We start from the raw sequence: 27,904 nt of genomic DNA on the forward strand, positions 1-27,904 counted from the left end.
AACTTGGTAGATTAATAAGATTGTGATCCCTGATTAAACATCTTTGCAATGAAACTTGCTTCTGATTAGTATTTACTCTAATTTGGAAGGCAGAAAAGTTATAATCAATTATAAGATTAAAAAAACGTTATATCCTGCCACATTTACAAGGACATATAGCGAAGTCCCACTCAACCTGGACCTATATGTATTTTTTCACACCCCTGTTTTTTGCAATTTCTAAGTTTTATTTCTGTTTTGTACATTTTTTCTATATTTTGTGACCAAAACTTGAAGTAATGATTAAATATTAAGATAATACTATACATAATGATGTACTAAACCCCGCAGACAAAGATATAAACAAATATTTTGCTGCTCATCACTTTCATACTTACGGCTCGAAGGTGCAAAGTAGTTCCTAATAATGTAGGCTGCCAATGCCGAACCACACTCTTAAATCTGCATGTCACGCGTTTAAATCAATATTCGGATACCTCATTCACACAACAGTCTCATTACAGTGAGATTAAAAAAATAATGAGTGGAGGTCGGCGCAAGGTGTTGGGCGGCCGCGGAGGGCTGGCGGTCCGTTCCTGTCCCCGCGTACAGCCTGAGGAGCCGCCGGCGAGATGGGTTACGGTGAATATCCTGCTGCTTACAACCCCAAGGTGCACGGCCCCTACGATCCCGCCAGATACTATGGCAAGGGTAAGCACGGGGGGCTGGCAGAGGTGTTGCAGGGACGCGTGTTAAGGATGAACGGAAACTAACGTGTATTGAGATAGGTTTCGTCTGCTGCCCCGATCAGCTGATGCGATCCCGGCAGAAACTAAGTTATTTTTTATTGAATGAATACGCCTTGAGTTTGCGTTAACTCACCGAGAATGACTCCGTTGGAGGTATCACGTTTGTCACGAATTATCTTGTTGTTTAGGATATAGGTAAAGACATTTTTATTTGAATAATTATATCTTCTTTCCACCCAGGTTATTATTGCAGAGTTGATACTGTAATGCACGGGAATTACTAAATCTTAAGTAAATTTTCACCCTGAAGAATTTATTTAACTTGTTAACAATGAATTTGTTTCATGTGTTAAGTTCTGTGGCACTTCTTTACATCCTAATTGTTTATCTTTTCCTTCCCTCACAGAATGAGAAATTTTAAGAAAATTGCAAATTTTGATGTTCATTAGGGTTGTGAGTTTTCTACCTACTAGGAACTTTTTCATCCTGTTCAGTATTACATTAGGTTTCATATAATAATGTAGGGCACTCCCCACTTCATGCACTATACTAATTGGGGGTAATATTCATGAAAGTGTAGCATCCTCTTGCGAAGGCCGAGGCAGCGGTCCAGCCAGTGTTGCGAGAAATACTTCCTCTCAAAAATATGTTTCATATACAAGGGGGGGGTTTCCAGGGGGATGCTGCACCCCCTCCCCCTGGTTAGGAGGTTATGTAAAGTTCGGTTGGAGTAGTTTAAATATGCTCCCCCACCCAAAACATTCGATTTCCCAAGGGTGTCCAAGTTGAACCTCTTTGCAAGCTATTTTGCGCCTATGGCGGCGGGTCTACACAAGGCATTGAAAAGTCAAGCATTTAGTGACTTCCAGAGAAAAATACTATCTCCATAATAAACATATTTTGTCCAGAAATAAGCAGTCAGCATCTCAAAATTAGTAGGCTGCACTTTCGTGAATATTCCCCCTAATTGGTATACAGCCAAGAGAAGTTGAACTCTACATATACTCATGTCTATTATAATATATTAGTTTTAAAACAATTAAATGTAATAGTCAGAAGGCATAGTTAACAGACAACTGTTTTGTAAAGTAAAATAGGATATGTGTCTACATGCACCCAGTATATAAATATTTTATGTAAATTAAATTATTTAGATGTTAATTAACCATTCATAATGAGAGTATGATTTCATAGGAATGGGAGAATTTTGTTTGAAAAATTACCATATCAAGTTGCATTATATTGCAGTTTGATTACAATGGCCTAACTGCATAAATTGAGAAAGAACAGGTTAAATTTTAGAGCAATAACTGGTAGAACACATCATAAGATTGTCTGTAGTACATTATATATCATCATGGTTTTATAATGTATGTATGTCTGCACTAATATGTTTACCACCAAGTCTCAGATAATTTCAACCCCAAAACATATAAAGGTACCAACTTTCGGGGGGGAAAAAATACTCTGGACGCATCCAATGACCATTGCTGATCCTATTAAGAAATTCATCATTATTTGGTGTCTTAACCCTTTCATTGCTAAACGCTTGCAGCGGGCGTTAGGCATATTTGCTGGTGGCGCTAAACGCTTGCTGCGACCTCCAGCCACACTCAAATCTCCCGCGTATGAGAGTGTTCCAACACTAATTATCTCAACACAGGATTGCCAGTTGAGTGGGTTCTTCACTAAATTTAGTGGAAAATCATGTCAGCCCAGCGCGGAAAATCTACGGACGAGCAACTGGTGGATGTTAATCGTTGACCAATATAGCGACATTTTTGCATAGCTTCACCTATCACATGACTGATATTTTGACCAAATAGTTGTAAATTTTGCAGTTGGCAATACTGCCCTGCCAGCACCCCATCATCAAGAGATCTACAGTAGTTGCCTTACGGCTTACACTTTTTAAATACACGTCTTCACAGGCAAACCCCCTGAACGTGCCTGTACTTTTGCAGGAGAGGCTTACATTACTGAATCATATAGATCTTGGCCTCCTCTTTCCAATGGTGTTTTTGTTTTTAGCTGTGATGAATAGTTTTTGAGATACAGCGGTTAAAAGAGCGAGCACTAGCGTCACTTGCTGGTGGTGCTAAAAGCTCGCTGCAAGCGCCAGTCGCACTCACAGCAAAAAACACCCCCTGAACGTGCCTGTACATTTGCAGGAGAGGCTTACATAACCGAATCTTGTAGATCTTGGCCTCCTCTTTCCAATGGTGTTTTTGTTTTGTAACTGTGATGAATAGTTTTTGAGATATAACGGTTAAGAGATCCCCTTCCCCTGCTGGGGTGCCCGAGCGCGCCTGAGGGATAGTCTCGTTGCGAGCGCTTAGCAATGAAAGGGTTAAGAGTGTGTGGTGGGTATTTATTTTTAGTCTGGATTATATTTTAAATATTTGATTAATTTTCCTTTAGAAAAATTAATCAGTAACAAATCATATTCCCAATGATGATGTGTGCTTATCTTTTCTAGACTCAAATACTGTATGTAGTTGCCAGTGACCTTCTAGATACAAGGGAATACCATTAGATTGAATCTCAGAATGCTCCCACCATATAAACTTTGTCTGTACTGCATGTATGCACAAAGCAATTCTTATCCTGGGGGACTGTGGGGGAAAAAATGAAGTCAGAGGTTGTTATTTTAGCAAATATTGCTATTAAATAGAGGCATTAACTGGTGGGTGGTGTATAAACTTAAGGATTCTCTTCTGTTTTTTTTCCCAGATATATATTCATAAAAATGACTCCCTGAACAATCTCCTCAAAGCACCAAACTTTATAATCATTGTGCTCACTGATCTCTCTGATTACAGCCGATATTCCATTGGGAGAGGTGAAGCTTGGAGAACTTGGTGCCTGGATGGGCCGTCGCAGCGTGACAGGCATCCCAGGGGCTATCTCTCGAGCCTTTTGGAGGTGGCAACACAAGGTAGGCTCATCATGAGTGCTCTGGTTTTTGTGGTCATAGGTCTTAACCCCTATAGGCCGGGTGACAGGTATTACTGGTTGCCATGTAGAAGGCGGGTGATGGGATTTCCTGGTCTGCCTTTTTCTACTGTAATTTTGAAGTTTGCACGGGGATTTTTGGATCAGCATGACTCCTCGGCTGCCACACAACTCATAAACATGCCACGTTCAGTACTCCTGTGACTGTAACAATGGCAGGCCTCGTCTGATTCCACGGCCAGTGACTCCAAACCCTTAACTCACAGGAAGGCTGAGCCCTGTTATAGTTCAAAAAATGGCCAAGACAGAATTTGAAGTTTCTTTTTAACTTTGGTGGGAGAATTTTTATTTTATTTTGCCCTGTCTAGAAAATAATTTTGATATATGAAAAAAATATCCTTCAATTTTATCTTGGTTGAAAAAATCGCATTTTCATTCCTTATTCTAATGATGTATAACCAGGGGTGAAAGTAAGATTAGCTTCTTACCGGTACTGTCTTCAAAATAGTACGGTTTCGGATTTATACGGATTGTCATGGAAGAATTTTTTTTAGGATTTTTAAATTTCCCGCTCGTTGCACCAAGTAGCCATGGCATGAGTGGAACACTGTTCTACCAAAACACCTGCTGAAACCACCCCAAAGAGTTTGAGAAAGGTGTTCATGTTGCAGAAGAATTCAGATTTGGGAGAAGTTACGCTGTGGGATGAGTTATGTTGCGGTAGGGAGAGCATACCACGTGAATGAGACCAGTGTTCGCTGTATCTATCATAGTGTAAAAGAAATTCTTGCCGCAGTAACTGCCAGTGCTGCAAGAGTGGAGATAAAGGCTGTCCTTTTACTAAGCCTCATCATTGCTATGGTAATGGCGTCTCACTCACAGCAAAATGGGGTACGCTGATCTTCCTGCCAGTGCATTTGAGAGAGCGAGTCGGGACGTCTCGGGCACCCAGACCACCCCTGGCGATGGTTAACGTGCATTACTAGCTGTCCTGGCTGATGATCGAACTCCTTACAACAGAAGATAAAAAGGAAGCTCCAGCGGTTATGGTGGTACAGAGAGGTGAAATGCAATAGAAACACTTATATGTGTTTATCTGGACCACCATGTTTGCTGATGACGTCATCACAGCACGAAGGCGCATCACCTCTCAAAGCTGGGAGCTAGTGGACATGCTGAGTTGGCAACTCGTGCTGCTGCATCACGCGTTTGATAGCACTCGGGACGTTCCGAGATTCCCGATTCCCTCTCTCAAACGCAGCCCAGTGAGTGTTTTTTATGGGGAGCACTAATTTCATACGGATTTTTGAATAGTACGGGGGTCCTGGGTCCCTAACCCCCCGTACTATTTGAGGTACGAATATATAAATATATATATATATATATATATATATATATATATATATATATATATATATATATATATATATATATATATATATATATATATATAATAAAAAGAAAAAAACTTTACTGCACAGAGCAATAATAGCATGAGAAGTATTTTCACCAAGAATTTTCTGTGCAAATTTGCTTCAATAAAGTGTTTTCAAACCTAACCTCCTTTTTCTGGTAAAGTATAGATTGAGTAGGTCATTGTATCTGAAGTAAAGATGGAAGTGAATATCATTAGAATGAGGGCCTATTGGTGAAAGATGTTGGTCAAGAGAATGCCCATAAAACTGGACAACGATGAGATGATCAGCTCCTGAACTTTTCGCTAGTACTTTATTGGGTTTACAAAAGTTCAAAACATGATGAATATGAGTAGTAAAATTAATTGGTATAGATGCACCATGATACATTCATTTCATATAGGTAAATTCTGTATGTGACAGCATTTTAGGGAATTTATTAGTAATTTGGATTTGTATTCTAATTGCAGTACATGCTGCCCAAGAAGACTGGTTTTGCACCATTTGCACAGCTTTGTGTGGGCTCCATGGTCTTCTTCTATGCTATAAACTACGGCAAGATGGGTAAGAAGTTTTCTAGTTTTGATCAGATAGTGACTGAATACATTTTATTACCTTTAATTTGTCTTCAGTTAGATTTTTGTTTTTTTTTTTTTTTTTTTTTTTACGGTCTTCTGCAAGTGAAAGAAAAACACTGCTGCTTCATGGATTTGATAATGTTTTTATCTGATATATGCTACTTGCTCTAGCAAAGAAGTCAGGTTTGGGATGGTTAGTTATTTTAAACATTTTTTATTCATTAAGTTTATGTAAACTCGGCTCTTTCTTTCTTGAGTACTGCATGTCTTTCTCTTCTTTGACAGTTCATCACAGGAATCACAAGTACCACTGGTAAAGACTGAAACTACCTCTGAGACTGGAAGCATTGAGAACAGCAGAGACTTGCAAGAGCTGACTTGATGTTTAAAGTGTAGATCAAGATAATGGGAATTAAGGGAGTGATGCAGAGGAAGTTTTGGCATGTCTGTATAAAATTGTATATGAAGTTATGGTAACTTTAAATAAAATATATTCAAAAGGATATATTTTTCTTTACCTTCAAAAAATTTCATGTTTATTTAAACTGATTGACATTAAATTTGACTTATCTAAACTGTCTCCTAACAAGTGTGATATACCACACCAGTGTCAAACACTTTGTTTTTGTTTTCACTCAGTGCATCTAGCCATTGCTATATAATCTTGAACATTCCCTTCCAATCTCTATACTATGATCGGTTATTGATCCATCTGTGATAAATGATGTAATCATGTGATCATTTCCCTACCCATGCTCAGTCTCTTGTCTGCTGCCAAACGCCTTTGCTAGCTGCAAGGCATTTGTGTTTTGTGTCTTGTTATTATTGTACAGTAATAATGGCATCTAAGCATAGTGGAAGTGAGTTGCCGAAGGCAGAAGGCAAAAGAAAAGCCTTATGTTGGAAGTGAAGTTTGACATTCTAAATCTAAAGTGTCATTGTGAAAGACAAGGAGTGAGCAACAAGGCAAAACTATTGCAAAGAAATGCTCTGTGGTTCATTGGGAGCATTCTTAATCAATTTGTCATTATTTATTATTGATTGGAAACATATGGACATGTGAGGAGAAGAGAAGAACACATCCTGAGACGAGCACTAAACTTTGAGGTAGAGGCCAGAAGACCACCAGGAAGGCCAAGGAAGATATGAGGATGCTGAACATCACAGAAGAAATGGCTATGGACCGACAACAGGGGAGAAGGCTCATATCCCGTCCAACCCCACCATAGGGAATAAATGGACGTTAAACGATGATGATGATGGAAACATATCCATTAAATTCATACTATGATGAGAAAACGGTGGCAGAATGGTTAGCGTGCTGGCGCCACATACAAGAGGACATGGGTTTGCGTCCTGCCCATCGCAACATGCTGGGATTTCTCAGTCATTGCCAAGCGGCTTAAGACTACCGGACTCTAGATTCTTTCTAGAGAAGATCAAAGATGAGCTCTGGGGGGCAGCATGAGCCAAGCAAGATGGTGCCACTATGAACAGTTGCTTGCACCATTACAGGCTGGGTTAGACAATCAATCCCCACCTAAAAAAGTCTACTAGTGCGTAACCTAATCGTATAATGAGGTACGACTACACAGTATCTAACAAAGGTTTGTCCTTTGAAAAGTGAATGAGAAATATTTTGCACCACAAAGCAGAAATATGGAAAATGCAAAGTCAAAAAAGGAGATTTCCAATTCTTCAGGCATTAACACGTGACTAATTACAAAGGTCACTAACACCAAATGGGATTTCCCAAGCCATCAAGGTCAGAGGTAAACAAAGGATGTCTACAAAAAAATTGGTGTGCTGTTGCTCACCCCTATGCTGTCCAAATCCTTGTTGGCGAGTCAACCAGCATAGTTTTTCATTCCTTCTGCTGTTAAATGCTAGAACAGCCTTCTTTCGTCTGTATTTCCAGCACAATAGGAGGTATTTTCATCTATTTCACCCTTGAGCTGGCTCCGATGTTAAATAGAAAATCACTATTAAAATCAGTAATAAAACACTTTTATTCTAATTCCTTTTGTCCATAAATTTGGCTTGTGTATCCAGGTACATGCTATATGGTGCACATGATTTGTAGAGCTGTCCATTAAGATTCTGTATCTTTGCAACTGATTCAAAACAGGGATTTACATGAAATTATATAAGAAATTAAGCAACTTTATTGAATACAAAATTCAAATTAACAATGATTCTTTTTTTCAAGACCTATAATAAAAATGGCACCATACTCAGTTTTCTTTATGTTTTAAGTCCAAAATGACACCAGCTAAAAGGAGTGTTCATGATTTGGAGTATGTGCAGTCTATGTACATGTAACATCCTTGGCTCTAGAACAGCCATTTAAAATAGACCAGAAACATGAGTACTCCATTTAATGAAATACATTTCTAGAAGTGTTGAAGCAACAAATATAATGTGCCTCTCACCATGTACATCTTAAGTGGTAGTTATTTTCAAAGGTCTAGTAATAAGATGAGGTTCAGCCTTCTATACATAACTGGTTACAAACTTTTTTGTGCCTGTATCAAACTTGTAGGGTGGTCTGTTCACAACACTGTCTCTATGGTCTGATGTGGAGAAAAGCAAACATACCATTAACCTTAAAAAATATATATGGAATTTTTCTTTGTAAAGAGAAGAAAAAAAAACTGCTTTCAATGCCATGCAAGGAGCTAAATGTCAACAAATATGTTCCTATTGATTAATAAGTTAAAATGGTTGTTTTGCGGCAGACTTGCCAGGTTTTTGTTTGCAGACTGAGGGGTTAAAAATTGCAGAAAAAACTGTTGGCAATCACTTCTGAAAATAATATGAAAATAAGCAAGAAAAAAGTGGGTAGAGAAGGCTGGCGATAGTTAGGAATGATGATGAGCAAGAGACAAAGAGTATTTCTGCTTACATGACCTTGTGATGTTTTCATGACATCACTTTGTAAACTTACTACATGGTCTGCATCAAGACCTTTGCTCATCTGTGCACACAAGCTACCCAGTTTTGAAAGACAATGGAGTACTCTCAGTATTGCCTATCATATTCTCTGTGCCAGCCAAGACTTGTAAGAGATTAGGCTGAAAAATGCAGGTGCTAATGTGCATCCCTACACTACTATAATGAGTAATTATGCTCAAATAGAGCCATTCCCTTGTGTGGTGTAATACCCACATGTTTGCAGTTATCTGGTTTCCTAACCTAATCCAAACTGACCTGTACTGGCAATCAAAAATACTCCACTGGATGAGGACAATACAACTCAGAAGGGGCAGAGTAATATTTTGTGGAAGATAGAGAATTGGAGGATAAGTATGATAATAAAGGCAAATGGATATTAGAAGTGAATGAAGCATGAGAAGATTCAGAGCAAAACTGAATATTACTGGTGACCAGGAGAGTATTGTGATATCCCAAGACAAGTAAAATATATCCCTGACACCTCTGACACTGCCTACTTACTAAAGAGGTGATATTATTTTAATCACCTTTGTAAGGGGTAACTGAGTGTGCAATGTGCACGGAAAAGTTTGTACTATGTCAGAGATGAATTACAACAGGTACAAAAAAAAATGTAACATGCATGGCAATATGCAAATTCTGAGCACTGACCTGAATACCAATTGTTTTTAGCCACTTTAAAATTCAGAAACAAAGTAAAAATTACGGGCACATAGAGCAACACCCTCGTGGAAATCGTTACACAGGCAGGCACGAAGGAACAGCACAAAAAATTGACCCCTCTACTTAATTTCTTGATTGTTCAAGAAAGTTACAAACAACTAAGAAAATGTTTTTAATGTTTTCTTTTGTGACTAATTTCACTTTATAGCAGTCAAAAGATTATATTTAGGGGAAAATAAAAATATTGCACCAGACCCACCTGAATTAACTCAAGCATATAAAAGAAAGTAGTCTTGATCAATTGACTAGCTTTGCCTCTTATCTCCAAGACCACTATCAACCCAGTCAGACCACCACACTATAGTCTCAGACACACCAAGTCACTAAGGAATAACCTTATAACCAGCACCTACCATTAAAGACCTATGTCAAGCTAGATTCATTTAGCCTGTGCCAGAACTTGCTCCTCCTCCTGATCCTCCTCGGGTGGAACTGGCTGGCCATGGACGAAAATAGGGGGAGCCTCTCCTCTCACCGCCTCGGCTGTGATGTGAACACTGACAATGTCTGAGCCAGGGATCTCAAACATTGCATCCAAGAGCAAATTCTCCTGTTAGAAAAGAACAAAAAGGAAATAAAAATAAGCAAAACAAATATTCATTTTTAGGCAGACTTTTTTTAAAGATAGGTTACTATTCTTAGTGGTGGTAAGTACCCATTTTAGCACAGTCTATACCTCTGGTAACTGCACATCATAATCATTTAGAACTGTTTTCAATAGAAACATCCAATAGAAGCACTATGAACCACTAAGAATGGCCTTTGCTGCAATAAATGCGAGAGATATCCTATGCTGATTTTTAAAATGAATTTCCACCAAAAATCAGTGAACTAGTGAATGGCATAGCTGTAAATAGCAGGGATCAAGTGTACATACCATATCTCAAGATCATGAAAATCTCCTTAATATTTAAAGTACATCGGGCAAGCTCCTTAAACCCATGTTATAATGCCATCATTATGTGAATGAATTATGAGGAACATGACCCAGTCACACAGCAAGGGATGCTCTATCCACCTTTCTTATCATGCAGTCATTTATGTCGCCACATTCTTCTGCAGCTGACTACATAATTACATATTCTTCCAAAATGACAGGTATGGTAAATGTAAGCCATCCTTTTTTTATGGAAGATATTTCAAATATCTGTGATATTGAATGATGTGCTAAATGTATGTCTACCTTATACAATATATTCTACAAAACAAACTGGCACTGTGTTATGTTTGTTATCTCTTTATCTACATCCATCCTTCATTTCATTCATTTTAATAGTGATATACATTCATTAACTTCCTATCTGTTCATCCTAATTTCTCCTTCACGGAGTAATCAATAATGTAAGACCATTTATTTTACTTCTTGCATATTCCATTCCTCTCCCTTTCTTACTTAACCTTCTATATTATTCTACAACTATCTCACTGGCCAGACACCTTTCCCTTGTACACCCTCTTTGTTGTCTCATCTTTTCTCAATCTCCTGATGACAAATTTCCTTTCCTCTGTATTACCAAATGGATCCAAATTTGGATACATTATTAATTCATACTGTGGAACTCACCATGATGGAGCGTAAACCTCTTGCTCCGGTCTTCCTCTCCATAGCGTGGTGGGAGATGGCATCCATTGCCTCAGGAGTGAAGGATAACTCCACCTGGAGACAGTAATCATTACGTAAAGAAAACAGCACTAACACTGAACTAACTAACATCTACACCATATAATAAATATAACTTTCATATTTAGCATTATTTTAAATTCAGAAGATCAGAAACACAGAAGCTGGAAGTGCTAAAAGTATAGCATTGAACAAGTGTGTGAAACAGCCAACTAATTAGTAGCCTTGCTTGCTCCCGAATGGTTTTGCTTTCTACTTACTTTGTCCATACCAAAAAGCATCTGGAACTGTGGGATGAGGGCATTCTTGGGTTCTGTGAGAATTCTCACCAGCATGGCTCCAGTCAGGGAGTGGAAAGGCACCAGCACAGGAAATCGACCAACAAATTCCTGAAAACAAATTTTCTTGGCAAACAAAAAATGGTTCCCTACTTAAGTTTGGAAATATTCCCCAGACTACTGATCACAAACTAATATTTAACAACTGCCAACTCCAAAATATCAACAGTAAATAAAAAAAGCAGCATTTATGTGATAACTAAATTTACCTTCGTATCACCTGAGTAAATCTCTTGGATATATATAATATATAATATATATATATATATATATATATATATATATATATATAGATATATATAGAGATATATATATATATATATATATATATATATGTATAAAACCATAGTTTCTTAGAAGGCAATCATCACATTTATCTTCAGCAAGCTACAAGCAAACAGCTAGAAGAAAACTTCCAAAGAAAAACATGTGAAGTTTGGTGACAGTTTCAATGACTCCTGTACAACTGGTATTGTCAACTCAGCATACATTTGTATATTTGTATTTGAAACTTTGTGATGCTGATTGTGCCTTCACTCAAGTTTGAGGGAAATCTTAATTAATTTCATTGAATACTGTTTTTGTAAGTAGCGAATATTAAAAAAAAAAAGATAAATTTGTATATATTATGAATATAGCCATATTATCATATGAATATACTTATATACTGCCTACCTACCTGACTTCATCCCCTGACAAGGCATTTATGCCATCACAAAAAACCTACTGGAATCATGCCAAATTCTATCAGGTCCCGGGCTTCTACTTTGGCCAACAGTGCATCCTTCTCCTGGTTGTCTTCCTCTGCATCTGTGCTTGCTGTCTGGTGGGCTACATCTGCTTGTGATGCTGCTCGCCGCCCAGCTGACTGGCCTCCAATGCCGAAGCCCAGGTACTGAAGGGTGTTGATAAAATCAGTGGCTACCAAGTACACATACAAAAATATGAAATATCAAGTAATCAATGCTGAAAAGAGCATATCAAGCTACATAACTTGTAGCTGGTGGTACATTCAACTTCTTTCAGGGTGGCCCTCCATGGGTGACAGCAATAGCCAATAAATACTAGACAGTGGGAAGACATGCATAATTATTATAAGGTTCATGCATGCATACTTACACAAATGCAAACACACACAACAACTAATAGTACTCTCATATAGGTTACCTTTTCTTCTGGATATATTAATTAAATATAATTGAAAAAAAAAAGAGAGAAATTAGATGAGCTTATTTTTTCTTTCTTTTGTGGGGAATCAAAACTTCACAGGGGGATGCTCTCAGCCTCATTTCCTTCATGTTGGTTGTTTTGAACACCAACTACCAAATGCTAATTGACAGCCTGATGTATACTCATGAATGAATGTAATCATTCTTCAATGCATTGTTAGCTGCTTAGTATCAGCTACAGCATAATGGTATTAATGATCATATATACTGTTCCTACCAAGATTTTGCAGAGTTAGATTCTCCACTTTTCCCTGTTCTGGCACTCCCTCTAAACACATTCAATCCCCTGGCTACCAGCTCTCTTTCCAATACTTGTCCACTCTAGTGATCTATTTTAAAGGTGGCCTCCCCTAAACACCACCTCTCTCAATCCTGCTCTCACAAAGTTTTTTCACAAAGTCATTCTCATTCATTGTCATCGCACGTCTAAACCCTCTCAGAGCACTATGCTTCCATTATTCAACAACTATCACCCATGCCTCTTGCTCTTACAATCATATCAAAATGTCTCATACATGCTTTCATTCATTTCTAGCATCCTATCCTGACACACTACATGCACCTTTAGTATAGCTCATTTTTACTGCACGTTTTTGTAATTGTTGTGCTACATTTTACGTCCACGTCCCTAATGCATGAGACAGAGTTGGGAGGATAATACAATCTTAAATCTTCTTTACCCCCATGCTCACACTTCTTCCTCTCATAACCCTCCAAAGCACCTATTACCAATCTCCCCTTCAATCCTTTCTTCCTCTGTAATGGGGAAAATCAAATCTATTCAATTAAACATTATCTCGGTGTCTCAAAATACATGAGGAATTGACCTAGCCCAGAAAGGTAAAAAAAACTTTCCAGTGTTGGGGATTAGGTTTGCTACCAGCTAGATGGGAGGCCAGCTCTCTACCCAGTTGGCTAAAGAGGTACCCCACAGCTAAATTGATTTTTGGGGAACTTTCCATTTCAGATGGGGAGAGGTGAGCTGTAGTGACAGCTCACCTCTCCCTCCATGCTTCCATAGAAATTTTCATAAGTACTCAACCTCAATTACTTCCTCCATAAATATCCTACTTAAAACCAAAATTATTTATTCCAATGAGATAAGCAACAATTCACTCCCACATAAAAAACAGCACTGAAGAGAACTAAAAGGTGGTAATTAGGAAGTGTTCTGTTTTCCCTATAAAATACACCATGGGAATTGTAAATAATTAAGTACAGTGGAGCGTGCTAGAATGAACATACATAAATGGGTCTACAATGTAATTCGTAATAGCATTCATTCATTTAAGCACATACTGAAATACATGATGCTATGGGTAATCAATTTCTGGCCCATAGCCAGGACCAAAGTTGCCACCCAATATGGTAAAGATTGTTTTTTTATTAACATGCCAATATCTCTTTTTCTATTTTCTCTTGTCTTCTAACCTTTGAATCTCTTGGAAGACCTCATGAAATAGCATTGAGGTTGAAACGCATGTGAAGATAGCAGTGAAATGAGACCCGCATGGCTGCAGACCATGGAATAGCCCAGTCCCACTACAGCCCACATTGTCCCATGGCTCACCTAAGTTAATATCCAAAAGGAGTGTTCATTGTTCAGCAATCTTTCATATGGGGTTATAATTCCCTCAATCTCCATTAGAGGCACTAAAAGACATATGAGTATATAACTAACCTCCTATGGGGAGTCAGTGCCCTCTACAACCCCCTTGCATTTGCACATTTCATTGCTTTGGGCTACTCTGCCACCAACAGCTACATGGATTGGCACATATATTTCATCATTATTTTCCATAGCTGGGCGTTATCGCAATACTTTATCGCTGATAAGAAAATCGGGTTATCAGCCATCCGCTATGTATTTAAATATATATCGGTATCTTCGTTACTTTTGTAACCAAACTAGCGATAATCGCTACTTTTTTCCGCCTCTGAAAAAAAAAACGTTGTCTCCTCCCTACTGCGCATGCGTGGCCCAGGCGCCCGGTGTTGTATGAAAAAACTTCGGGGTATGAAATATCTTCGGTGAAGAGATTTCATACTTAGATCATCAACATTAAAATACTAGGTTATTTTTTGTTACTCAAAAATCAATATATCAAAGAGAAAAATCATTTAACTTTGCCCCATAAATGATTATTCACTGCCTCAAATTTGATATTCCATATTCGTTTGTGAGCATGCCGTGGTATTGAAGGCACCCGGTGTTGTGTTATTTGGTGTCCCATCGTCAAAAGCTGCTGCTTTTGTTTACAAACACTGGTCTCTTGTGAACTGCGCATGTTCAGACCAGTAAGCGTAGCCCTGTACAGTCTCACAAAGCTTTTTAACACATTAAGAGTTGCTGGAAGGCTGAATCAGACATACACTACCACCATCCTCGCTGTTTCTAGAACGACACTCTGTACATATAAATACAACTCGTACAGAGTGTCGTTCTAGAAACAGCGGGGATTGTGGTAGTGGTACTGTATGTTTGATTCAGCCTTCCAGCAACTCTTAAATACAGTTAAAAAGCTTTGTGAGACTGTACAGGTCAACGCTTGCTGGTCGAGTGTGTTTGTAAACAAAAGCGCCAGGTTTTGATGGTGGGGATGCCAAATAACACAACACCGGTTCAGGCGTTTCTAGTATTACCGTCCATAGGTACATGTCAACGTGTGGTTTTCAAGTTTTGTAAGTTTTCTAAAATACAGATAATGAAAATTTGAATTCATCTGTTTTTTTATTTGAAATATCAATATAGTATCATTTTCGCCTATCGGACTTATCGCTAGCTAGTATCGGAATTGTGGATTTACATCAGGTATCGGTTATCGCCTATATTTGTGTCTCCAGTTAACGAATATCGGTTATCACCGATAAGGTTTTCATTATCAGTTATCGGTTATCGGGAATAAGGCTTTCTGTTATCATGCCCAGCTATGCTATTTTCATCCATGTTTTGACCCCTAAGCTGTTTGCTATGGTTTTCCAAGGTCTTTGGATGTTAGAAGATGTAGTGGATCCGTGGTCCACCTAACTCACTGTTAGGAACCCAGCATACGGCATACCTTCAATCAGCTCGCAAAAGGTAGGACGAATGATACAATTCAAGTAGGCCAGGACCCAAATTTATAAAAAATGAAAAAACCTGCATATTAGCTCACAAAGACTAAATCACAGACATAACCGCTAGCCCACGGCAGGGGCCCTGGGCCTCAATCCAGACACTGACACACCGTTACACCACTGACTGGAAGGCACCTAGCTGTGGGATGGGGGTCCAGAGGGCCGGCACCGACAAAGGCAGAGCACAATAGCAATCCTGCTACACTCCCAGGACACATGTATATTTTTTACACAATTATGTGTGTGGTTTTCTGTCTCCTGTCCTTTTGTCTCTTGTCTCCCTCCCGCCTCAACCACTAGAGGTTAATCCAGGCTGCAGCAGGGCACAGCAGGGCAGAGTAACCAGGCACAGAGGGTAGGACCCATGGGGCACCATGACACCAGAATTGTCACTATTGTTTGGTAGTTTAGGTCAGGTACTGTTAATATCTAGACTGTCTATAGTATCCCTGTGATGATGGTTTCCTTCCACCCCGAGTGCTGACAGCAGACTGGGCTGCTGCTAGTGCATTGCTACCCTCTTTAGCTGTTTTCTCAACAAGGCACAAGTTGCTATGTACACAACAATTGCTTTATGGCCCTCCTAATAACAACAAAGATGCATATTTCTATAAATCCTTCAAATTGAGTACCTGAACAGGTACTAAACCCACTCTCACAATGGTATTTTATGCCCAGAACATCCCATATAACAGAATTACTGCTCTAGGGCATAAAAAATAACACATTATGAGCAAGACAAAGCTTAGACCCCACAGTAAATTAGATGATGACTCTGGGACAATAACTACGAGAATAAGGGCACAAAGTGACGAAAAAGCAAGATAACCCATGCAGTAACCTCACCAAGATGTCCAACCAATGCAACAAGAAAGTATATACAGACGTCAGTAGGCTATACCAAAGTGGAATGAACCATACACAATTATCATTCAGCCCCAAAGTCACCAGTAAAACACAACAAAGACACATAACAACAGGAGATGATTTTGTAAGGTAGGAACTGAGATATTGACAAGTTAAAACAATCTCAACTGCCAAAGTAGCCATTTAAGCATGAAAAAGATATAAAACCACTATAGGGTGCAGGGAGAGGTTAGTTGGAACCCATTTAGGGTGAGGAGGGCTTGAAGGCCTACAAGGGGCATCTGAGGGACCTGGAGTGGAGCAAATAAGGAGGGAGTAGGTTGAGCTTTTAAACCAATAGATCCCCATCACTGCTTCAAAAAAAAGAAGAAAAAAAATCCAGTTTTTAAATACCATACAGTTTGTTGATTAAGCCACACCATACTAAAAAATTAGATCTTCATTTTTCCACTTTCTAGCTTTGAAATTATTTATTATTGATTTCTAAGAAAAATAACTTTCTCGCTATTTTTCTGGCTCCTTGCTAGCTATATTGCACATTTTCAAAAAGAGAAAAAAAAAACACCTAATAGAAGTGAAAATATGCAAATAACTGCACTTCTGAACCTCAAAGTTTTGGACACGACATCAATGAGCCAAGGGCTCAAGGTGTCCTGTTGCTGGATTCCTCCATGCAAGTTGTATCACCTCTATATGTTTAGCATCTTCATATTATCTATAAAAAAAATGTTCATAATAGCATAACTCATGGTAGTATTTTTTCACTATAGCATACCTGATTGCAATAGAAATTCTGGTATGCTGGTTAACAGGAGAGGGTCTTCCACCCTTACTATTCTTCTCATATATCTTTTTATCTTGTTTAGGCTTTTTAATTATTAATATTATGCCTGTGCTTGGTATTCTGCCTTTTTGAGCACCAAAATAAAATCTTTTGTTAACCAGCCCATTCTAAGTTCAAAATTGCAATTTTTATTCAAAATATGGTACCTGCTCAGTGTAGTTTTTAACATACCAAACTGTGAATCCACAAGCCTGGGATCAATCCCAGCCAGGGGCAGTCAGCACTCAGCTAATCCAATAAATGGGTACTTGGGGAAACCCAGTGAAGGTAAACTGTAGTAACCCAGATGTCACACTTGCCCTCTGTCCCAGGGTAGTGGGTTCTTATCCACCACAATCTTGAGGGCCAATGAGACGGAAGTAGGCTTTGAGGCCACAGTGCAGTTTTGCATATGCCCAAACTTTATCATACAAATATAGAAATGGCCATCACATGGACTGTATGCAGCATTGCATCCTATGTAAATACTAAAGTAGCAGAACATGCTCATTACCCATGAAAGTAATACAATAAAACTACTTACTTGATACTGCAGCATGAAAATAAAAGCACAAGGGCCAGTAATTACATAACAGCATTGTCAATAATAAAACATAATAAATCAGTAATACATCTATGCTATAACTCTGTAAACCAAACAAAAACTGCAAAGAAAAAACAAATTAATTAAACATGGAAATCAAATTAAATAACATAAATTCTCTACTCTTTTTGGTACATCCACAAACACTTTAGTTGTGTACTTTAGACAAGTCAAGGGCAACTTCACCTTCAGGCTGAGAGTCCTCACCCATGGAGGGATACACTGGGGGACTACTTTACATGTGATATGTTAAAAATTCTCAATGAGAAAAAAAAAATCTAATAAATCTTCACTATGAAATGGAATAATTTGGAAACAGCAATAAGCCAATAATTAGCTACATAACACCAAGTAATAGTAATTGCATGATTAAATTGCACTTAATACAGACATTCACATATCTTAGGAATACAAAAGGAGACAAAAGAGGAATAGAAAAAGAAAAGACCACACACAATGGCAGGGCTGACAGTGGTGAGAGGTCAAGAAAGACATCCTGAAGGAATGAAACACTGGAGCCGTCCCCAGTCCTGAAGCCTCCAATGATTACAATAGAAATGCTTATGGGAAAGGGGGGGAGGATCTTCATTAGGAAAAATACTCATTTGTCTGCTGTAAGAAGTTAATGTAGCTCATCACACATGATAATAAAACAGAAAGCGTTCCAAATCACACTTTAAGATGTGATTTGAATGAGCGGCCAACTCATAGTTCATAATAAAAGTCTTTTATCATCACTGATGCTATGGTTTTAGGCAAGACTTACATTTTTATAATTGGAAAAAATTAAGCAAAATGCCAAAATAGATTGTACCATACCAATATCAACTCTGCCTTGCAATGAAGCATGTGTGCATTGTGGTTAATAGGATGCCTGAGTCACAAGTCCCTCAAACATTCAGTTTTTTCATCAACAAATACCAACAGCAGTAATAATTTCATCAAGACAAGAAGTCACATTTAAAGGGTACCAGACTTAACCCTTTCCTCTCACTGAGCTACAGCACACACCAACCTTCTCATTGTTTCTTCTGGAGATTATTCGGTCAAGTCCATTGAAAGCACCGGAACCCACAAAGAGGATATTAGTGGTGTCCACCTGTACAGTCTCACCACGAAGTTTCCGCGGAGAGTTGCGTTCTGGTACATTAACCACAGTTCCTTCCAACATCTAAGAAGAAAGGAAGAATAAATAAGTTTCAAATAACTGTAAAGTAAATATTCACAGGCATGTTTATTACTCTGAAATCTCAATTCTTGCCATCAGCAACACAAGAAAAATGTGGTATCATAAGCAATACCATTTTCACCATGAATTAAGGTGAAACCTAGTATGTTCCCTATTACTGTTTTTATCACTTGAAAGTTATATTGCTAGGCTCTGGGATCAATTTGATGAACAGAGGAATGAAGCAAAGAATTTCATGGAAGATGTTCAACAGAAATATCCATCAAAAAAGGTGCAAAATAGAAGACATCAAGATGATGCTTTTGCTGAACCAGATGCAGATCTACAAAGTGCACAACATTTCCATGCAGCTTTTTTCATTACTGACAATTTATGTGCCAGTCAACTTAACATCAGCATGCTTATCACCAGATATCTAAAGACATTGAACTAATCAAGTCATTTCAGGCAAATGATGCTTCACAGCTGACAGTTGATGTGTCCAACTTGCTGAGAAAATACATCAATGACTTGGAGCCAGACTGCAAAAATGAAGTTGTAACGTTCCCAGAATTGGTGGCTGCTGAAATACTTGAGGAAAAATCCAGTCGTAGAGTCGATATTTGCCAATAGTTCAACTGCTCTGCAACTATTCTTCACATTGCCAGTCAATCTATGAAGGTGAACATTCATTTTCCAAACAGTGTTTGATCAAAAACTAACTCCACTCAACAATGGCTTGAAAATGACTGACTGCATTAGCTGAGATGTCAATTGAAGATGATGTCATCTTGATGACATTTAAATTGGCAGAGGAACAGGGACAGATTATCCTATCCATCATTTGCTCAACATGAATATAGTAATAATCTATTCCTGTAACAAGTAACCATACACTGAACTATAAAATCAATACTCCACATAAAGGAGACCTACCTTCAGCATGCCCTGCTGCACTCCTTCTCCCCCAACATCTCGAAGCTGATGGATTCCTGGCACTGCCCCAATTTTGTCAACCTCATCCAAGAAGACAATGCCTGCAAAGATAAAAGTTTGATCAACTAATTCAGGTTGGTCCTTAGTGTCATCCACATTACTGAAAAATAAGATGGTGAGGCAAACTAAAAATTTGTACTGAGCACTTACATTAATATATAATTTTTTTAATATTGCATACAGGACAATCATTCACTTAAAAGTGTAATGAATTATCAAATAATTTAGTTTTATAAAAAAAAAAACTGGTGCTTACTCTATTGGAGGTGGTGCAGTTACCATAATTTTTTTTCTCAGTAATGGAAGCAGCTCAAGTGCATGGTGGCATACAAATTATTTATCTCAACTTAATATCTTTCCAACAGCATCATTGTTTTGAAAATTAAGATCTCATTCTCTTGTTATAAAAATACACTTGTAGCAAGTAAAGTCTCATTTTTTTAGCAAATGGAATAATTGTGAGGAACAATTACATAGACACATACCGCTCATGTATACTATATCACCTAGCTACCAAGGAAGCAAAAGTCAAAAGTATCGCATCGGGAGAATAGAGGAAAATATATGACTATGAAGATTCATTTGCTGACTTCAACGCACTGGCAGTTCTTTAGAAACATATACTCTAGGATCAACACAGTATTCAAGTACAATGAGTGTAATAAAGGAAACGAGAGGGATGTAGCAGCAGCTCATCTATAGTACTACTTAAGAGACATTCCCAAAGTGCTGGTTACATAGCTACCAGAGCTGAAAGTTGATTATTTATATTTTTAAATGAATTGTGTCCAGCTATTTAATTTAACTACTTTTGATGAGAAAATAGTCTAGTTTAAAATATTTTTGAGTATGTATTCAGTTCAAAGCAACATATGACAATGGTTGCAAAGTCTTACCACACTGTGCCTTCTCCACTTTGTAGTTGGCATCTTGTAATAGCTTGGCAATGACTGATTCAATATCCTCACCCACATAGCCTGCCTGGGTGAGGGTAGTGCAGTCACAGATAGCAAAGGGAACATCCAAACACTGTGCTATTGTCTGAGCCAACAGAGTTTTTCCTGCAAAAGGTAAGTAAAAAAAAGCCACTTCAAACAACATGGCTGACAAGAGTAGGTTGCAGAGTATTTTTTCTAAAGGATGTCTTATATGATGGCACATTATCTTAAATTTATTTGGTCAGAAAAAAAATCAAGCAGCCATTTCTATTGTTCCTATTTTCTTAACACATATGAAAGACCTTCTGGTGGGCTCCAAAAAAATCAAGAAATTTCTCTGAATAAATTTACCTGAACCAGTGGGACCAAGGAGGAGAATATTGCTCTTCTCCAACCTTAGGAGATGGGTGGTGGCATCAAGTATGTCTGATCCATGTGAGTTGCCGGCGAGCCCCTGCTTCCCGTGTCCCTGCTGCTGATCATCCATTTGTTGGTGCGAGTCTTGCTGCTGCTGCTGGTCACTGGTGTTGACTCCCAGTGCATGACTCTGACTAATACCAGCAATGTGGAGCAAGTCTAAAGAAGACAAGGAAAAAGCAAAGTGACTGATACAGAAAGATTTGTTCTTGAGATTACTGTAATTCTCCTGGCAATGATATTAATACCAATAAAATAAAACTGTTCTCTCCATTTGCATTGAGAAAAAGCTTCTTTCTTCCATAAGATTAAGTTTTGACTTTTAAACTTCAGTAACAATAATATGAAAGAAATGAGTCATACCTGCCTAGATACCTCTTCAACTCGTCACCAATGTAAATTACTAAAAGTTACTTGAACATTTTGTTTATGACAACAAAGATGCCTTACATTTCCTACACAAGCAATGGGATGTTATGCTGTTGTTGCTGCTGATGAAGACTTAACTTAAACACAGCAACCTGACATACAAAACCTAGGATTACAAGACACTAACACTATATCTATAGACTAATGAGTGAAAGCAAATAGCCTCAATAAACACACACACATACTACTTTAGAGTATAAGATAGAGCAATACACGACACCCTAAAATAACATCTACATGCCAACACTGCACAAAGGCTGAAGGATGAAGTTGAGATTCTAGCAGACTAGCCAGATTATGATCTCTCCAAATCATTTCAGACTCATCCTTCAGCTAACAACAGTCTGTCTTCTAAAAACAATGCACCATACATTTATAAGACCTTTCCTTCCATAGTAGGTAATGAATACTTGGAAATTAGGTAATCTTTGGTGTCCGTGTCATTAACTGTTTCATTTAAATTCATTATAAAGGTGATTCTGCTGTCACCCTTGTGAAAAGAAGGGTTTTATGCAAAATCTCACATCTAGCAAAGTTCACCTACCTAAAGTTCCAATTTCTAGCAGCAAGAGGCAAAAGACAATTCAGTTAGTAATTAGTATCATACCACAGCATTAGATAAATAACTTCTTGGTTTCTTTTCTGTCAACTAGATTACCAATCTACAGGTTATTCCACTCTTGTTATCTCTGTAGGCCCATTTCTTTTCTGTCTTATAGTCTTAATATATTAATCCATATTCTAAATTACAATCACTAATGACAAGAACCTGAAATCTTTTGGTTAAAGTCTTTCCTCTGCTCTTTGTACTCTTTACAACCTCCATACTTTACTAACTACTATTGTGTAATCTCACCTAAACTCTTTCATACACCTTTCCAGGCACAGAGTAAGATAATTATCTCACCTGATGATTCAAAGGTTACATAAATCTTAGGAAGTGCACCCACCTTTCTCCAGACCTTAATAGTTGTCATGTTACTCATGTGGCACCACAAATTTAAAGATCTCCTTTGCAGAATCAATTAGGAGGATGTTAATGCAATAAGCACTCTACACCAGGACAAACTATGCTGGCACTGAAACAAACCTATGAAATGGATTTACTGACCCCTACCCCTGTTGGTGAGTCCCTGAGATATGGAAGCTGCATCCAGATGAAGGGAGTCTGTCTTAGATTGAGGGATGTTGTGGTAGATTCGCTTGTAATGGTTGTACACTGCTACACTCAAGACCTTTTTAGCACGCTCCTGACCCACCACGTGCTTGTCTAGGAACTCGTAAATCTGTTAAAGAAATGTAAGATTTAGTGTCTTTTCTGAGTAGTGTCATCACTACACTTGATGAGGGTCCAATTTGGTTAAATAACTTTTGTGACAAAATCATTAGTGTTGAAAATGTTAGAATCAACAAGCACACACTGGTCAGTATTTCAGTAGGTAGGTATAATAAAATCAGTTTGGCAAGTAAGTGAAGAGTAATTTTGAGTCACAGTTGAATGGATATTTGAATCAACAAACCTTCTTAGGGGGTGGAGGAGGAGCTCTGCGGCTGAATGAGGTCTTTGCATCCTCTCTTTTCTCTTTTTTCTTTCTCTTTGAATCAACTTCTGACAGCACAACAAAAAAGTGGTGGCACTTTTCACACTTTACAAACCTGGTTGAAGCTGAATAAGATAGAGGATATTTACTTAACAGCACAGGCTAGAAACAAATTTATATTCCTTGTATAGTTAAAAATATATTGAAAAAAAAAAAAAAATTCAAAGGACCAACTTTTTTACCTTTGTATAAATCATTCTAAAAATCTAGACAACTGAATGTTCCTCAATCAACATAAGAATCAGTTATTTTCATCAATAAGTTAATTGAAACACATCTGTGAACTAACTTACAAATAATCACTCTTAACTAGAAGAAAATATTGCTGCTTTCACTTATGGTTCCCCTGATGACAAAAACATGACAAGCATGACTGCCAAGACTACTGGAGGTAGTACTTACACACAAATGTTTCCACATGGATGCAGGGATCACCACACTTGGGGCAGCACAACTGGTTCTTATCATTCTTGTTCTTCTGAGCATCTTTGTCCCCATTGCCATTGTCTCCACCTGAGCCATCTGATGGAGGCCCCGTGGAGGATGACTGCAGCCAGTTGGTGGTGGTACTTAGTGGACGCACAACCAGCAGGGTGTGGGCCTTCACTCCATGTTGCCACACACGTGAGCACAAAATACCTGAAAGTTGAGGTTATCTCTCAAAACTAGAAACTACAAAGCAATTGTACCAAATATACATAATGTGCTACAGAATCCCTGCCTTTAGAATCAACATTATAGTGGCAACAGGACAGCTGTGAATGGGAATGAATATATATGTTTTGACAAAGAATTATATAACCCATGCAAGCTGGAGAACATATTAATTTTCCTTACCATTTTTGCTTATGGTCTGAGAGTTTTGGATGGTCAGAAGCCGTCGAAGGGATCTTGCTCCCCACCTCACACTAGACATGTCTCTGGGTACTGATGGCTTGGCTTCAGAGGGTCTTCAGTGGATCTGACCTGTAAACACAAATTACTCCATGAAAAAGTAATACTGTGATGTCTTTCAGTGACTGACAAAATCTTCCTAACACAGCATCAATTACCTTTAGACTGTTATGACATGCTCCTGTTATGTTTTCACCTACAATGGAAAGAAATATAATGTATGATGTTTATCACTAACACATTATACCTGCCCATTCTGTGCTGTGATGACAAGCAGTTTAGAGAAAAAGGAATGAAGCTGTTGGAATATGATAATCATTTTTGAGACTCACTGAGCTGGACTACTATAAAATAACTATTTAGAACTCAAGTCAAGTTACCACTAGACATCATAAAATTTGCCATATTACTTGTGATTAATTGTTCCCTTTCATTTTGATAATTTTCATACTATATGTCAGTGACATGACAATTATTCAATATTTATCTTTTCTATATTTTCAATTCAGTCCTTTCAATTTTCAGAATAAGATGCATTTTAGGCCTAGTCTACTACAGGAATTAATATTATTTATTATTTGCTTTACAACACACACACACACACACAAAAAAAAAAAAAAAAGTGTTCAAAACTAATATGTTCTAAACAATAATTGCAATACACAATTACTTAGCAAACTGTTGAGATATTATCAACAAAAATACAGAACCAGGATATCATCATCCTGGCACCCTGACATATAAATCAACTCATCTTATCTGTCACCCTTATGATTGTTGTAATCACTAGACGGCGTCTGGTTTTCATTTGGTCACATTCAGATGATCTTTTGCTCAATAAAAACTAAAGTATATATTCTATTTGTTTGGGCCACTGAATTTGTGTGTAACATTGTTTTTTAAGACTACACTCTCTTCCACCTGATTGGCTGAACGGAATGGATCCAGACATTTGAAAGAGCTCTATTAAATTAAACACAGTAGGGATTAATTCTATCTAGCTATCTATATCTCCAAAACCCTTTCTGCTCTCAGGAACTTCCCACAAGAGATGGCCACGACAGTAGATTTCAGTTTTCCCTGTACCGGCACTACCCCTCCATGCATTCAGTCACTCAACTGATGACTCTTTCTTCAATACTCATTCACTCTCTTCATCCATTTAACTGGTGGTCTCCCTCTGATGCCATTTTTCTCAAATTTGACCTCATCCTTTCTTCACTCTCTTTACAAAGTCATCCTCATTCGTTCATGATTTTCAAACCTTATCAAAGTATCATGCTTCACTCATTCCACCACTCCATAATAACTCTACTGTTATACCCATAGCAAAATTCTCATACACATCCTCATTACTTTCTCCATTTCATCTTGACACAATACATGTATATCTAATTTCCATCGCATGTATGCATGATTGCTGTGCTACATTCCACGTCCATGTCCCTGATGCATATGACAAAGAGTTGGAAGGATAATGCTATTTCTTGCACTCTTCCTTACCCTTGTGTTCCCACTTCTTTTCATAACTCTCTCCAGCAGCCCACTGAACTAACACCCTGCCATAGCACGTTCTCTTAAAATAACCAAACCCTACCATAGCACAACAAATTGTAATGTATTGCTGCCTAATTAGTTGCTCATATCATAGAAACTGGTATTTTGCAATGGAAACTATTATCAGTGATGATAAATTATTAAAATCTATCACACACAAAAAAAATACTGTCAACCACTGGTGACTTTCGTGTAATTCTTGAATATCAAAACGAGTGCAAAATCAGTATTATTTATCACTGCTGGAATAGTAACCTATTATTGCTTAATTATTGTTCATATCTCAGATACAAGTAATTGGAAGTGGAAACAGTTATCAGTAAGGATTAGGATAATTCTTAAAATCAATGAGAAAAAATAATTGTCACCCAGTGGAGTGAAATGGGTATAATTCTTGATAATTATTAAAATTTAGAGCCAGGTCAGTATTATTTATAACAATATAAATTTAAGAGGCAGGACGTTACCAGCATGACCATTTTTTGTAAAAATACCTTTAGGGAAGAACCATTACAGTTAAATTATTATGAACATGAGCAGACCTGTAGGAAGGTTACAAATACTATGTATTCACCTGTCCTTAAGTGATCTGAAGGGATATCAGGCAAAAGCATACTTATGGAGGGGCAATAAATGACAGGTGAATATTCGTGAATCCAGCAGTAAACTGCAGTGGAGCGGGGCCTGAAACCTTATCAACGGTGAAACGGTGAAACGGTAAATCCCCCCTCGACTCCCTTAAACACTCCATGTTTCAGGGTACTGGAGCGTACGCCCGTACCGAAGGTAAACGAGGATCAAGCCTCCACTTGTAACCCCTCAAACTACACCTCACCCCTCGTGAGTAGTGGGGGGGATTCTGGAGCTGCCCTGTGTAGGCCACTCGGCCTCTTGCAGTTTCCCTATGTTCTTATGTTATTAGGTAAGAGTGCTCAGGAAGATTTTTCCACTGACAGAGGGGCGGTTACTGTCCCCCCTTGAGCAAGGGGGATGGGGTGTGTGGTGTGTGGAGGTCCCGGCAGTACCCAGAGATCAACTAAAAGGAGCTTGCTCGGGTCAGGAGGGTACTTGCTAATGATTGAGGGCCCAGCTCGTGATCCGACCGTGGGTGAAGTATATAAACACACACACACACACACACACACACACACACACACACACACAGGGACAGGCTGAAAAGGACACCCTCTCCCTCCCCCATCGACACCCTGAACCACCCCATTAGGTAAGAGCACCCTGACAACACAAGCATCACCCCAACACACACACACACACACACATAGACACACAGACAGGGACGTGCTAAACAGGACACCCTCATCCTCCCCTCGCCCCACTTCCCACTTGCCTTCCCAGTTCCCAGTCCCGCCGCCGCCGCCGCTACCACCCCGTTACGTAACCTATAATGCTATTTCTCCTTCTCACGCACACACACAAATATTCCAAGTCACTGTACGCGGCGGATACAACCTGGGAAGTGACTACATAAGGCTGAACAGGTGGAGAACCTTAAGTTTGGATCGAGTGCCCCAAAACACATCAGGCCGCAGTCAGCTGATCACGTCTTCAGCGGCTACATAACAGACAGTAACGCCACTAATAACTATTCCACGACGCCAAAGACACAAGCTGGTCGTCTAATCCGCTGTGCCGCCCTGAGAAATGAGGGAATGTTAGATTTTAAGAGAAATATAACCCGTTTTTAGGCCACGGCGTATCCCAATCACTTACTCCCAATCCGTGGCCTCACAACAACTGACTGAGCCTTGAGGCCACAGGGGGGGAGCTCTTCTTGCCTTGCTCTTGCCAGACAACGTTGCCTAATAATGATAATAGAATAACGACGAAGATATAATAGTCGTCACCTGTCGCTCTGATGCATATAGGAACAGGGAAGATCGAAAGGAATATAGGAAAAAATAGTTCTTTAATGATAATGCCTGACAACGGT

The 27,904-nt window shown here is 38.5% G+C and overlaps 2 protein-coding genes across 4 annotated transcripts; one reads left to right on the forward strand and one right to left on the reverse strand.

Moving 5' to 3' along the window:
• Nucleotides 1-523: 523 nt before the first annotated feature.
• LOC126998535 (putative ATP synthase subunit f, mitochondrial) lies at nt 524-6,177 on the forward strand. Its single transcript, XM_050860305.1, has 4 exons — nt 524-690; nt 3,551-3,666; nt 5,569-5,662; nt 5,962-6,177. The coding sequence occupies exons 1-4, from the start codon at nt 612-614 to the stop codon at nt 5,991-5,993; spliced, it is 321 nt and encodes a 106-aa protein (XP_050716262.1). The 5' UTR covers nt 524-611; the 3' UTR covers nt 5,994-6,177.
• Nucleotides 6,178-7,826: 1,649 nt separating this feature from the next.
• LOC126998533 (ATP-dependent Clp protease ATP-binding subunit clpX-like, mitochondrial) lies at nt 7,827-27,765 on the reverse strand. Of its 3 annotated transcripts, none has more exons than XM_050860300.1 (13): nt 27,685-27,765; nt 24,340-24,468; nt 23,905-24,141; nt 23,422-23,567; nt 23,013-23,187; nt 21,407-21,631; nt 21,014-21,178; nt 20,058-20,158; nt 18,969-19,124; nt 12,041-12,208; nt 11,236-11,364; nt 10,919-11,011; nt 7,827-9,904 (listed from the first exon to the last, which is right to left on the reverse strand). In XM_050860300.1, exons 2-13 carry the CDS (start codon nt 24,416-24,418, stop codon nt 9,734-9,736), a joined length of 1,845 nt encoding a protein of 614 aa, XP_050716257.1. In that variant the 5' UTR covers nt 24,419-24,468; nt 27,685-27,765; the 3' UTR covers nt 7,827-9,733. The 3 variants fall into 3 exon arrangements, with proteins under 3 accessions (XP_050716257.1, XP_050716259.1, XP_050716258.1); XM_050860302.1 differs by having other exon boundaries at nt 23,019-23,187; nt 27,685-27,764; XM_050860301.1 differs by lacking the exon at nt 27,685-27,765 and adding an exon at nt 27,462-27,588.
• Between the last annotated feature and the right edge of the window lie 139 nt (nt 27,766-27,904).

This window comes from Eriocheir sinensis, chromosome 14, assembly GCF_024679095.1.
Source record: "Eriocheir sinensis breed Jianghai 21 chromosome 14, ASM2467909v1, whole genome shotgun sequence".
Taxonomy (NCBI): Eukaryota; Metazoa; Arthropoda; class Malacostraca; order Decapoda; family Varunidae; genus Eriocheir; species Eriocheir sinensis.

Bases quoted from the DNA above. Each gene is read 5' to 3' on its own strand.
- LOC126998535 (XM_050860305.1), top strand. From the start codon at position 612: ATGGGTTACGGTGAATATCCTGCTGCTTACAACCCCAAGGTGCACGGC. The intron at 691-3,550 runs GTAAGCACGGGG...CTCTGATTACAG, and splicing joins CGCCAGATACTATGGCAAGG to CCGATATTCCATTGGGAGAG. The intron at 3,667-5,568 runs GTAGGCTCATCA...TTCTAATTGCAG, and splicing joins TTTGGAGGTGGCAACACAAG to TACATGCTGCCCAAGAAGAC.
- LOC126998533 (XM_050860300.1), bottom strand. From the start codon at position 24,418: ATGTCTAGTGTGAGGTGGGGAGCAAGATCCCTTCGACGGCTTCTGACC. The intron at 23,188-23,421 runs GTTTGTTGATTC...TTTCTTTAACAG, and splicing joins CTCCTCCACCCCCTAAGAAG to ATTTACGAGTTCCTAGACAA. The intron at 9,905-10,918 runs GTGAGTTCCACA...CTTTTCTAACAG, and splicing joins GAGGTTTACGCTCCATCATG to GAGAATTTGCTCTTGGATGC.